Genomic DNA, 13,514 nt, shown 5'->3' with positions numbered 1-13,514 from the left:
AGTTTTATATTACACAGTGATTAGATAAATTACTTGATCTTTCTCAGACTATTTACTTGTATATAAAATTGGGATAAGTATTCTGAAGATATTTGAAGGGATGAATAAAATGTTTACTATAAAGTGCTCATCTTAAATCAGAATGGCATCTGCTTAGACACTAATCAAAGAGGAAAATTGACATATCACTGGAATAAATTGAAATAAATGCTACTTGTTAAACTGAGGTCCCAGCAATTCCTTGCGAAGTAGACAATTGTATTAGTTCAACACCCACAAAAGTAGACAGCGCCCTCAAGTGGAAATTTTAAAATCACACCTTATAGAGTGACCCTTTTTGAGCAAGACGTAAAAGGCATCACTTTAAAAACACACAGGATGAAGAAGGGACAGTTGACATAGCTTAAGGCATTGGCTGCCTACATTTGAAAATCTGGAGCAGGAGGTTATGTGACATAGTGCTGTTTTGCAAGAATGAATGGTTTTATCATCTAAATTGTTAAATTAAATTATTTAAAAATCATACTCATTTACAGAGCCTTGATGCTATAAAGTGTGGAAGTGATTGATGTACATGTGTTATTTCTTATTATTTGATCTACTTCTTTCTCAACCCAGCAATCCTGTGAGTTAGGTGTTATTATTATCACTTCATTTGTCAGATGAGAAGTCTGAAGTCTGGGGTATTAAAAATTCAGCTAACACCCAATATCTGACAGAAAGTCACAATATTAAGAGTTAACACCTTAGATCCTTACTTTTAGCTTTGATGTCTGTCACCTGGTATCTTTTGTCATCCAGAAAGTCAGGAAATTGGAGAAAAATCAAAAGCCTCAGAAAAATAAAAAATGTTTTGCTAACAGAAAAAGAAGACAAAAGAAAATTAAAAGATAATCTTAACAAAATAGGAAGCTTCTACAAACCCGTCCATGTGAGTTGTCCACTTTAGAGTCCAAATGATAAAGCAGTGAAACAAAAGACAGTTCCAGACATGCTGTGGTAATTAGCTTAAGAAATAAAGCTTTTATTTGGAACATAAATATTACATTTTATTAAGAGAAAACAAATTTCTATTGGAAAATTGAGTAAATATTATATTTGTTTTTTAAAACATCAAATTTAAATGAACCTGACAGTTTGTTCAAGTTCCTGCTTGCAGTTTGGCCTAGCACATACTAAATGTTAACTTTCTGCCACTTACTTTTATCTTCCAAGGTCATTTTTCATTTTACTATAGCCCAGAATATTGTCTTATACTTCTTTCTTATTGAATTTATAAAGTCAGTTAGCATTTATGCATGAATTAAAAACACCTCCTGGATGTTCATTTCCTGAATTCTAGGGGAATATTTTTTTAATACCGCAGGGTCTCCTTTGCTAGGGGAGGGAAAAACTGGGTAAAATATTTTCTGCTTGGTAAGAGCCATAACCCAAGAAAGAACAGGACTGGAATAAGCATCAGATAAATTTATTAGTTCTAGTCATTCCATTGCAAAAAGCTTAGTTCTCAAAATTACGTTCCTTAATCCTTCCTTTTGAAAGTAGTGAAATAAAAGGAGTAGCATATTTCTGCAAGGTTTGTAACAACGCCAAAGACTGAAAGGATCTTCCCAAATTCCCATTTACCTCGCTTATTTATGTGGTATGTAAGGGAGTGGGTCTTGAAGAATGACTCCCACAAACTTAATTAAGAAGTTAATACAACAGCAATTGTATTTCCAAATGTACCATTTTGGGGAGTACATCAATTCAACATTTTTCTTTTCTTTTTCTTTGTTTTATATTTATCTTATAAATACGTTTGTCTATACTTGTAAGGGCTACCAGACACAGTAACAAGTGTTAGTATTCATGTTAGGGCTGTATTGTCTTGCTCACTATCTGGTGCTGACACACAATACCTGCCACAACATGAAGAAGTTTATTGTGGCTCACATTTTCAGTACCTGGGTGGCTGACTCCATGGCAAAAAAGGGCATAGCAGAAGTGTCGAGGCAGAGGCAAGCTGCTCACATCACAGTGACCAGGAAGCAGGGAAAGAAGAGAAAAATCAGGGAAGGAGATATACCTTTCCAGGTCGATGAGAAGCCTCTAATCAGGCCCCATTTCCTAACACCAAGTCAGCTTTGGGATCCCAGTAACCCATTCACCACCACATGCCCCTCCCCTGAGTGGATGGCAGGGGTGGCAGGGCACACTCCAGATCCAGACCAAACAGGATTCACTCTCCAGCCTTCTGTGCTAATGCAATCCACAAATAACTTGTTTTCCTCTCCATGCTATAGGACATGAAGCAAATTCACATCATAGATATGAAACTTCACCTTCGAGAAGAATTAAAACATAGAGAAAAGAGGAAGAAATGAGCAAAAAGTGAAGAATAAGAAAGGCGACAGGCTAATTAATCCTGGTAGGCAGAAAGTGGAAAATATTCAATACACACATGCCAAAGGCTAAGAGGAGAAGCCCTATTAAAATTCCTATCTATGAAATTTTTAAGGGTCTGCGGTCTGGTGTATATTCAAATACTTATCAGGTGGGAAAAATGTCTCTGTAGCTCCATCTCAGAAATGGACTTCTGTATGTATGATGCATGATTTAGCCATTTTACTTCTATTCTTTTATGAAATAACCCAATATGCTTTCGGTTTTGTCACAGAATAAAAGGCTGACATTCAACATGTCTTATCTCTTAGGTAATCTAACTCAGCAAAACTAATAGTGCTTGAGGTCTTTTGCATTTAGGGATCCTGAGGGAAATCTTTCGTAGGCCCTCATGCGTAAGTGCTGCCTTCTCTGCAGAAAATCTCTCTCCTATTGACAAAGAGCTTCCTCCTTGTTACAGGGTCCTACTGAAGTCTTACTACTTAATATTGCCCAACAGATAGCCATGCGGCATTAGGTTCTCATTTTAAAGGGGCATTGTCTGACTCACCAAATCTTATGGAGTATTAATCAAATGGAAGCAAGATTTATTTTTCACCACAGGTTTTGAAGTCATAAGTTGCATTAAAATTGGCTCAAATTCCCATGGTTCCTCCCTCTGCCAAATGGCCTCCTCTCTCGTGTGGAACAGAGGAAGGAAGAATGTTTTGCTTTTTGTTTATTCTGGAACTGTGTGAACTGGAAGATACAGCACTTACAGGTGATACTGAAGGATTATGGTGAAGATAATCTTTCCAGTGGGAAGAATATCAAGCTTTTGCAGCTGACTGTTCATTCTGAGAGTAGAATAGAGGCACACAGAGTGAGCCAAAAGTGTTGAATAAGTTTGGTTGCATGGGCAGCACCCTAGGGAAAACATGACTGAAAAAATCAGAAACAAGGCAAGAGAAAGGTATGTGGGAAGACTTCTCCAAGTGAGCAAAAAATATAAAGATATTTTGTCCCATATAAATGCACACAAAAAGCAACCTTTGAAGGGGACTGTCTTAATATTCATAAGCACAAGGTAACCCATTCTTTTATCCTCACAACTGTCCAGTCAGCTCATGAAGAGAATGATCATGGGAGATAAGACAGAGCCTATGCGTAACAGCAAAATAGACTTCCACTAGCCTAGACCAACTGGGTATGACCCAATTTGTCCAAGACCAAATATCAGCACAGGACTCCTGAACTGGCTCCATTCCCTGAAAAAGTGAGCCAGCCACCTGGTAACAGGTTGAATATGGTGGATAGAAACATTAAAAAAACTCTTTGTTCTCTATGGGAAAAAAAATCATGCTCATTATGATTTTGCCTTTTCTACCCTTAAAGTTTGTTTTAATGCCACCATCTGGGGACTTACAGAAGGCCATATCACCTTTATAGAATTCTATACAACATTACTTCTGAGAAAGAAACTCACTTTGTACAAATTAAGTCCAATATTGGGTTTACATTCGTGGAACTTACTGGTATCATCATGTTTCCCTCATCCTGAAACAGCTGGTCTAATAAAATTGTGCAATGGCCTTTGGACAATTGTTATGGTACCATCTGGAGAAAGTCCTTTATAGGGCTAGAATGATGTTTTTCTCGGTATAAAATATGTTCTGAATCAGCTGTAAATATGCAATGATTTTTTCCTATGGTCAGGATGCATGACTCTGAGAATCACAGGACAGATATGGAAATGGTACCTAAAATATTAATTGTAATAATTCCTTAGGAAAAATTACTGCCTTTTTCTAAAATTTTTCACTTGTGTATAGGTGTTACTTCCCAAAGGCAAAATGATTCCATGAGAATATAATTGTCCTGGACCCTAAGACAATTGTTGGCACCTCATGCCATCAAAATAATAGGCAGAGGATAGCCTCTGTATTATTATTTCTGTAAAGTGTCACTTAGCCTTCCAATATTTTGTAGTAAAAATTAGAGGAAAGGTGCAACAACCTAAAAGAAGCAGAATTGTTAGTGGCACAGACACTTCAGCAATGAGGATCTGGATCACCCACCACAGTAAGTAACTATAATTAACTGAGAAAAATTTTGGGAACAAGGAAAATATAAAATGCACGGTGTAAGAATAACATTATAGATACCATCTGTGATCTCATGTGATCTCATGGAACCAGTTATGGTTCCATGAACAAACATGAGTTCTCTAGTAGATGAGCGTCTTCTTTGCTTCAAAATATATTTGTGTGTGCATAATTGTGTGTGGACACTTTTGACTTAAAATAACCTATTAAAACCCCACTGTAAAATGAAAATATCAGAAACCAAAGCATATTTTATAACTTACCAAATCTCATAGCAGGGCAAAATAAAATTAGCAAAATATCTAGTACTTACTCACATGCTTTTGTGGCTGACAGGTGAGGCTCTCTGCCACTGTGCAGAATCTAAGTATTTAGTCAAACTATGCCTTCTACTTCTATGTCACTTTTGCACAATCAAAAAATCAAAAAGATGTAAGTAAATCCATTGTAATCAGAGACCATCCATATATAGCAATTTCTCCCTTCTGTAATTCCCTACTCTAACAAAAGATGTACTAGTTGTGGTTAACTCTATCTCAGGGTTAAAATTTTAAGATATTCAAAGGAAGATTTAATTAGTTGAAAGCACCAGAAGTAAATCGCTTTGTGTGCCCCTCTTCCGGACAGAACAAGTTTTTGTTGTACAAAGAGTAGTATAACAATTTTAGATGAAAAGGTGTCTTTGTTTTTACCCTTATCTAGAAGGAAATGTGGTTAATACAAGTATGAGAGCTGCACTGACAAGAACTATACTGTACTGGGTCATACTTAGTTTGCTGAGACTGGGAACTATAATTCCCAGAATTCCATGCCCTGTATTGTTGAGAAGAATAGTAGCTGGCCCAAGAAGGAACTGAGATGAGATTTGTCAGGTACAGGCAAAACAGACATCAGCAAAATCAAGGTACGCAGTAATGTCCAGACTGTCTTCTCTTCCTTACTCCACATCCAGCTGTCCTCCTGTGCCCTTGTTGACCCACCACAAGTTGCCCACTCCAGATGCACAGAGTTCATAGCTCTGAAGAAGACACTGGCTTCCCACCAACTTCCTTACTCCTCCCACCCACATGGGAACAATGTGAGTGACTGGACCTATTGGGCTTCACAAAGTTCCTGAACATTCCCACTTGTCCACCCTCACTGGATTTCAACAGATTAGTTAATGACACTCATATCTTCCAATTTTCCTCTACCAGACTTTTGCTTCCTTGCTCTTCTGCTTGTGTGAGACATTTCTTTAATACCCTTATTGCTACATATACTTTCTGAGACCAATTTTCTGGCTCAATTCTGACTGATAAAGGAAGCAGGCCACAAAATTGTGGTTTTGATACTCATTTTCTTCACAAAGCTCTTGAAAGACTCCAAAACACACATGAGATAATGTATTATGAAAGTATGGACCATTATAAAATGAACAACCTAACAGGAAGCCTAGAACTCAGCCTGGATATTCAGGTAATAACTGTCCTTTCAGTTCTATATCCACTAAGTGAATTAAATGGCATTACAGTGCTCCTTGTTGAGAAGCAGCCAGCAGAGGACAAAGATACTATCATTCTACAAAGTAATAAAAGTGAGAGTTATTTAGTACCCAGTATGGAAGCATTATTGGACTGCATTTTACTTGTTACCTCCTATCTCCATGAATCCTGCACATTAAGTATTATCCGTATTTTACTGAGAAGGAACAAATGTCCAGAGAGTGTATAGAACCTGCCCAAATTGTAATGCGAATCCATCCTCAATCTCAACTCCAAAATAAGTGCTCCTCCTAGGAAGATATATTGGTACTTCACAGAAACTTCATTAAACTTTACTTGCCCTTCCCTTTCAGGTCCCCATCAAGATCTCTTTTTCCTTATGTCTATACACTTCATGCTAACTTCTACCAGTGTGAAAACCTTGTAAACCATGCACTGTTTCTTCCTATACCCTCTCCCAGGAGGCTACAACATAGAAAGGGTTTTGATGAGCAAAATGGTATGGTGTTTTACTGACAAATATGGCTGGATATCTTCATTTGCATGGTCTTAAAATTAAAACATATTCATTAATTTCTTTAGCAAATATTTACCATACTTCTGATTAGCTTGTAAATGAACACTGAAGCAGTGATGAAAAAAATCTCATCAATCAGGTATCTAACTGGTACTTTCCACATATTTTCAATAAGAAGATGAATTAACATTCAAGGTAGCCATTCCACTCTTGTCCAGTTAACTGTAAAATAAAATCTTTTTTGTTGTTGTTCTGAACCATCTGTCCATCATGATTCTATATGGAACAAGCTCGATTCACTTGGGTCATATGGTAGTGCTTATAATGTTTGCTCCTCTTCCTTCCAACCTAATTAGTGGCTTAGGATTTCAGCCTTCAAGCAGCATCCATGAACATAAATGTCAAGAACTTAATGTACAAAGAACTCACTGAAACACCAATATTGTCAAATGGTGCCAACATTGGTTAGCTGTTTTACTTTTTACACACATGGAAACAGACTATGAACAATTTGAGGCTAGGTTTCTTAATCATCTCTTCATCCTTTTTAAACTTAAGTGCACACAGAAATTGGGCAATTTAATAGGTGGTAAATGAGTTAATTCCTAATACTGCATTTGATCTTTACTTAAATCAGTCAGTAAATAACATTATTTGAGCACCTATTACTGGTCAGACATGGTACAAAGGATGAAATCAAACACATTTGTCCTCACACCTAATAATCTGAAACTGCTGAAGTAAGAAAATTCTCTTCTGATGATTCATAGAATTAACCTAGGGCCTGGGCAATACCACTGCTGAGTTTCAATTTCCACCCATTCTATTTACTTGTTGGACAAATGATCTATGAAATTATTCAAATCCTCAAATTATTATAAGGGGTATAGAATTATAAAGTATCATATAAATTAACACCTAAGATTATTAATTATGCTTAAAATTTGAACACTGCCCCAAACAGCTGTTCATCTTAGTTCAGAAGCAATTCAGTAACCCCAATGAACACATGCACATCATTATATAAGTCACAGAAATATCCAGCAATTCTAGAACTGTTTTTAATCCATATCACTACTGTATAATTAACTTCAAGAGTAAAACATTTTCTTTTGACGTTCTCTATAAAATCTAGTGCATTTCAAAAAATGGCACTTAATAAGTGACTTAATGGAAAACAATTTAAAAATTAAGGATTCTAACATGAATCCCACTAAATTGTATATAAAAGTATATATCTGTAGGCCACTTTGTAGAGTTCTTTGGTTTTATCCAAGTCTCAAAGAGATTATCTAAAAACCACCTCCTTTAGTATATATTAATTGAATATCAACTATTGGCCACACATTTTAATAGGGTTTAGGCTCAGATCCTAAAACCCTTTATAAGTAGTAAATGCATTTTCTTTCTGCATAATCATTAAACATTTTGCATCTTAAAATCACATCAGATACTGTGGTAATTTGTTTGCTGATAAAATGTTTTAGATATATATTCCTATTGGCTCCACTATAAAGGTTTCATAGTGGTAAAACTGATCAAAATTTAATATGTATTTATATATAGACATCTACATCTATATATACACATGAATATAAATTTAATTAAGGAAAGCTTTAGTGAATCATGCTGTTCAAATTGCTTAAAATATCTAATTCATGCCACAGCTGGGTTTTCGCTTATTCCTAACAATAACAATGAAGTTACTGTCCTTTTACAAAAATGATGACATATAAAGAAAACTTCATAAAATTGTTTTGCAAGCAGTTTCCTCAGGGACTTTCTACTGACTAAAATAAATAGCTTTCAAGTGTTCCAGATGGGGAACAAAATGTAATTTTAAAACCTCAAGAATACCTCTAAATTTTAATGGCAATTTTCCCCTGTGGAAATCTTATCTCTCCTCAATGCAGTTAGCATCATCTATATTGAATCAATCAATATTTTGTCTGAGCAGGCATTTTAGTTTTTTGAACAAAATTATTTTTACCTTTGAGAATGGGTACCATATTTTGTCACAAACATACGTAGAAAGGCTATTTCCCCAGATAAAGGCATAAGAACACTAAAATAGTAAAATTATTCACAGAAGAAATGAAACACACTATACAATATCAAAATTTTAATGCAGAATGATTTCAAATGGTCATTTCCAAAATGGTTACTTTACACTTTCAGGAAACGTGTTTCTAATTCACTTTGGGGAACTGAGCTGCAATTAGTGATAGTGGCCAGAAGATGGAGCAGTCTCATTTCCTAAGAATTAATTGGCTTTTGTGCAATTCACAATGCTAAGAAATTTTAAAATGTGGTATTGATTTTTGCAAATGGTAGCTAAGATTAGAAAAATAAAACACTCAAAAAATGAGAATTTCAAATTTCTCAAAATTTTTACTTACTATTAATCACATCTGAAAATGTAAATTTTTAAAAAAATATTTTGATAACTTTTTTATCTTGTGAACAGGAACAAAATATAAAGAAAAAGCTTCAGAAAATCATTACTAAATTTGTTCAAATTTTAATTCCTCTTGGATCATTTTATATTATGCTGGGTTACTCTTTACAACTATAAACTACTGCAGCTATAAACCCCACCTTTCACTAAAAGTATAGTTTTAAAATAAGAACTTTATGGTTGACAATTTAGGCAAAAATATTATTAAATAAGATTTTTCCTAAAACAGTTTTATTCAAAGCATGTATAAGGTTCAAACATTTCTTTCACTTAATAAATGCTAAAGAATCTTCAAACCTAAAGTATTTTTTATACTGCTTGCTAAAAAATATAGAATTTTTAAGGCCTAGTATATTTGGGGTACTTCCCCAAATTTCACCCAAATGTGAGTGAAATATGCTTAATGACATATATTAAGAGATGTGTCTGTGTGTTGCACAATTCTAGAAACACTCCAGAAAGGGATAATGGGCAGATACATTACAGATTGTCCTGACTGGATCTAATAAATAGTCTAGCACCAGTCATTGTTGTGTTTTTACTAGGAAGGTAGGAAGAATCCCTAATAATTCCTGAAAAGGCATAATCCAAAGTTGGCCGAAAAGGCAATGCTGGAACCAACTGAGGCGTTAGGTAAGGTGACATAAAACCTGTTAGACCTCTTCCTGGAGAAGAATATGCCAACTGTAATGGACTAATAGCTAGTCTGGGATTTAAGCTGTAAAGACTTGAATCACCTCTGTAAGAAGCAGATGTGGTCTGAAGAGGAGAAAAAGCTGATTTGTTACCAAGAGTTCCAAAACCAATTCCAGCTAGACTAAAATTTGAAGCTCTCTGAAAAGCTGTCTTTTCCAAGTCTTCTGAATGTGCCAAGTCCCCAGTGTCTGGCTCGTGTTCTTTTCCGTTTAAAACTTGTTCAATGGCTTGGACCACATCTCCTTTGCAGAGCTTCAGGATGTCTTCTAGCTGGCTACGCCGGTAGCTTGGAAAAATCTTGGTAAGAATATCAATAGGGTCTCTTGGCCGTGAGGACACTGTGGGAAATCCAACTCTGGTAGCAATGCAGTCCTTGGTCCACTCACTCTCATTTCCTGACTCCAAATCAGAGGATGACAGGGATCTGGGACTGTCTTCACCTCCTGATTGCTCTCCAGGGCAAGGAGTCAGGAAGCTATCAGGTTTCTCTGAGTGTTCTGAAATAGATGACCTGAGACTTTGTTTCCCAATGACACCTGCAGACTTAGGAGAGGATCTCAGAGAAAGTTGATGGGATTTGGAGACTGGCTCATCTTGTCTACTCTGGCATGAGTCACTTTTACTCTCTTTTTGTTCTGCAGAAGGGAAAATAAAGATTCAAATACAAGAAGAATTTCCCAGAACCCAGTACTGTCCACTCAGAAATAATATTGGATAAAATATCTCATTCACTCATAATATATGTGATATTTATTCACATTGACACATTTTAATTAACAGCTCAATTTAAAAGATCTTTCAAATTTTGTAATAGTGGGAAAATTCTTTTTTTATGTCACTTCAAGATCACAAAGACATACGCTTCTTAAACATATAGTATTAAGGAATGAGAAAAGGAAAGTCTGCTATTACTGAAAAGTGTTAATATCAACCAATACTGCACAGTTTGACCCACAATGGTGGTTTGGGATTTCCCCAAATGTCTTCCAAGTTCTGGCCTTACCTATATGAAAATGTTTTGTTGTTTTCTTTTTCCATAGCGTCACCATGTTAAAAAAAAAAAAAACTAAATAAAATGGTTAGATGTAGATAAATAAAAAAATTAGAATAATCTTAGTTTGAAAATGAATAACCTATTTCATCACTAATGCTAAATTTCAGTAATTGGGTTTTTTTTTACAATTAAGTTATATAAAGAACATGGGAAAATAAAAAAAATTGTTCATTTCCAATTTGAGCCATAACAACTTGTGCTGTATCAGTTTCAAATCATACCACACCTGTACACTTCATTCTCAGAAATGATACAGAATTGATATTTTTATAATCCTTTGTGAAAGATGCAGTTTTAATCCTTATAAAATATTAATAGTTTAATATCAAGCTGTTTCTAAAAGAAACAAACTGCACTACTGAAATCTGTGTCAATCTTCAGTGTCTTATAAAAATAATATTAGGCATTTGCTTCAAATGACAAACTCCTTTCAGATGATAATTTTCTTAAAATATTTTACATAAAAAGCTATTTTTTTCTATAATCTCAATATTTTTGTTCCTATGATAAAATGGTATTTCAATAGTCTTTTGCCAAACTGAAATGAGGAAAATAATAATGCACACATTCACTATATAACTCTTATTTTGGCTTAGATTTCCTCTTACCCTATATGTTTGATCTCTGAAAGGGTAAACTGTCAGGCAGAATATCCAGAGTACTTTGGTCCAGCTGTTTTTCTAGAGAGTTTATAAATGTAATAAAACAAATATTGCCTAAAGCAATGATTTACAACCATGATTTGTAATAGTCTCATGTTTTCTAATTTTCTTAAGGAGCAGTCCTAAATTCTAAATAAATGTCTATATTTATTTGAAAGTTAAAGTAAGTGTAATTTAGCACTTTGAGGATTATAAAAACTTTCTAGTATTTTTATTTTAAATATAATAACTCTTCTAATGAAGTCTTCCAAGGAGAAATATATAAGCATTGATTTTCTATTCCATTTTACTTATAAACATAATTCACTAAGTATGTTCTCCTGATATATCTAAAGTATCAAAAGTTCATCTCAGTAATTTATGCATAAATATAATTTCTCATGCTGTACTCATAGTCAAATGTATGTAAAGAAATACTGATTATATTATACTTTCGAAAATAAATGTCTTTAAATACTGTGATATTATTTACTTCATCTCTGTCCTCTTCTATAACTTGTTGTATTTATTCTATTTTATTCACGATTGTATATTGTGTTTATATTGTAGTTTTGGATACATATAATCTTCCTTCTCTTGAACATAAGGTTCTTTTGTGTAGGAAATCTTATTCACCTCTGAATCACTGTTGCTTTGTCTAATGAATGAATAAGTTAAACAGAAGACCTTCTTACAGTGGGTGGATATTGTGTAAGAGGAGGGAATCAGTCTTGACAGCCACTGAAATAGCTTTCCAAAAATTGTTTTAGAGAGTGGGGAAGGGAGGAAGTCATCTAAGGCAAAAATAATATATTAATTAGTCCTACGAAACAGAGCACTTTTGTACCAAATAAACCACACAAATCAATGTCATCAACTAGATCTCACTACCAGTTTAAGGAATTCTTACTTTTACTTTTCTCTTACATACTTTTACTTAGGTTTTTTTTTTTCTATCAGCCCTCAGTGATCTCTCACGGGAAATGTTTAAAGTCTATTTTGCCTATTTGCACACACGAGAACACGTGCATAGAGTTGATGTAGCTGAACACAGTATGCCTCATTTCATTACAGTGATGATCTTTTTCAAAAGTACATCTATGATCTAAGATCGGCAATTGTTATAATTCAAGGACTGTAATTAATAAATTATTGTATCATTTTCATATTAACTGGCTTCAACTTTTAAACAAAGATTGAAATGAAATTTTCACTGCTAGTAGGCCCTAGAGAAGGCTATGACACTCATAAAAATACAGTAGGATTGACATTAGCCGGAGAAGATGATTTGGGATAGTTTTGGGGGGGAACATATATCACTGGAGGTATTAGTAGCTACTTACCAGTCAATAAATAAGAGAAAAATCAAAGCTTATTCGATAAGAAATCTCCAATATTATCGTTCTAAACTCTCACCAATGATTTTACAAATCAGAAAAACCTAAATGTATTTTCTACAATGAGAAAGAAAACATCAAATAATAGAGCTTTCTACACTTTCAGAAGCTGACAGGAGGTGGGGCTTAAAAATTAAAGTGAAGATTTAATTTGAAGGATTAATTAAAGATGTCTTCGGAGATTTCCGTTTTTCCCCCATTTCTAGCTGAAGGCAGAGGTACGCTCCTAAAGTAAAGAGTTGTTAGGTAAAGGCTGCATCCCAACCTGTCGATTTCCTATCCAAGTTCAGAAGATTCGTTCCGGTTTTAAAACTGAAAATGCTACAAAGCAATATTAAAACACAGCATCTCTCTAGGCGTCTGGTTGAACGCCCGCCAGAGGTTCCCCTCAGAAAGTCACAGCATCTTGCGCTCCCGCAACCGCGAGTGGCTCCTCTGTGATCCTCCTCTTCGATCCACTTTTTCATTACCTTTTCCTATCACCAGAGGGAACAAACCGCTCTTTCAAAGCGCTAGGTCTTTATCTCTCATTGATGCACACATTTAAGGCAGTTTCCCAGAATTAAAGTTCTTTTAAACAACTTTGCGCGCCTCCAAGGCGCGTCTACTTATTCAAAGAGTTTATTTCTTTCATTAACACACCTTCTCTGGTGGAAAGAGCAAGGGAAAGATCGACTCACCTTGTTTTTCCTCTGCAATATCTTGTTGGACAATCTCGAAGGCAGAGGTCGCCGGACCACTCGCCGGGCGCAGGGCATCGAGGGCCGCGTCCTGGGGCCTCTCGGTCCCGCCGCCCCC

At 35.2% G+C, this 13,514-nt stretch overlaps 1 protein-coding gene across 1 annotated transcript in view; it reads right to left on the bottom strand.

Annotated features, from left to right (window-relative positions):
* Positions 1–9,096: 9,096 nt before the first annotated feature.
* Positions 9,097–13,514, bottom strand: part of Dmrta1 (DMRT like family A1) — a 6,546-nt gene continuing 2,128 nt past the window's right edge. Inside the window, exons 3-4 of the mRNA XM_033759173.1 lie at positions 13,397–13,496; positions 9,097–10,259 (exon numbers count right to left, since the gene is read on the bottom strand). Of these exons, the coding sequence (XP_033615064.1) occupies positions 9,409–10,259; positions 13,397–13,496 (951 nt within the window). The 3' untranslated portion in view covers positions 9,097–9,408. The remainder of the gene's footprint in view (positions 10,260–13,396; positions 13,497–13,514) is intronic.

The sequence above is a fragment of the Fukomys damarensis genome, unplaced genomic scaffold (assembly GCF_012274545.1).
Source record: "Fukomys damarensis isolate Sample0158 unplaced genomic scaffold, DMR_v1.0_HiC HiC_scaffold_36, whole genome shotgun sequence".
NCBI classification, from domain to species: domain Eukaryota; kingdom Metazoa; phylum Chordata; class Mammalia; order Rodentia; family Bathyergidae; genus Fukomys; species Fukomys damarensis.
This window is presented reverse-complemented; position numbering and strand designations above follow the sequence as displayed.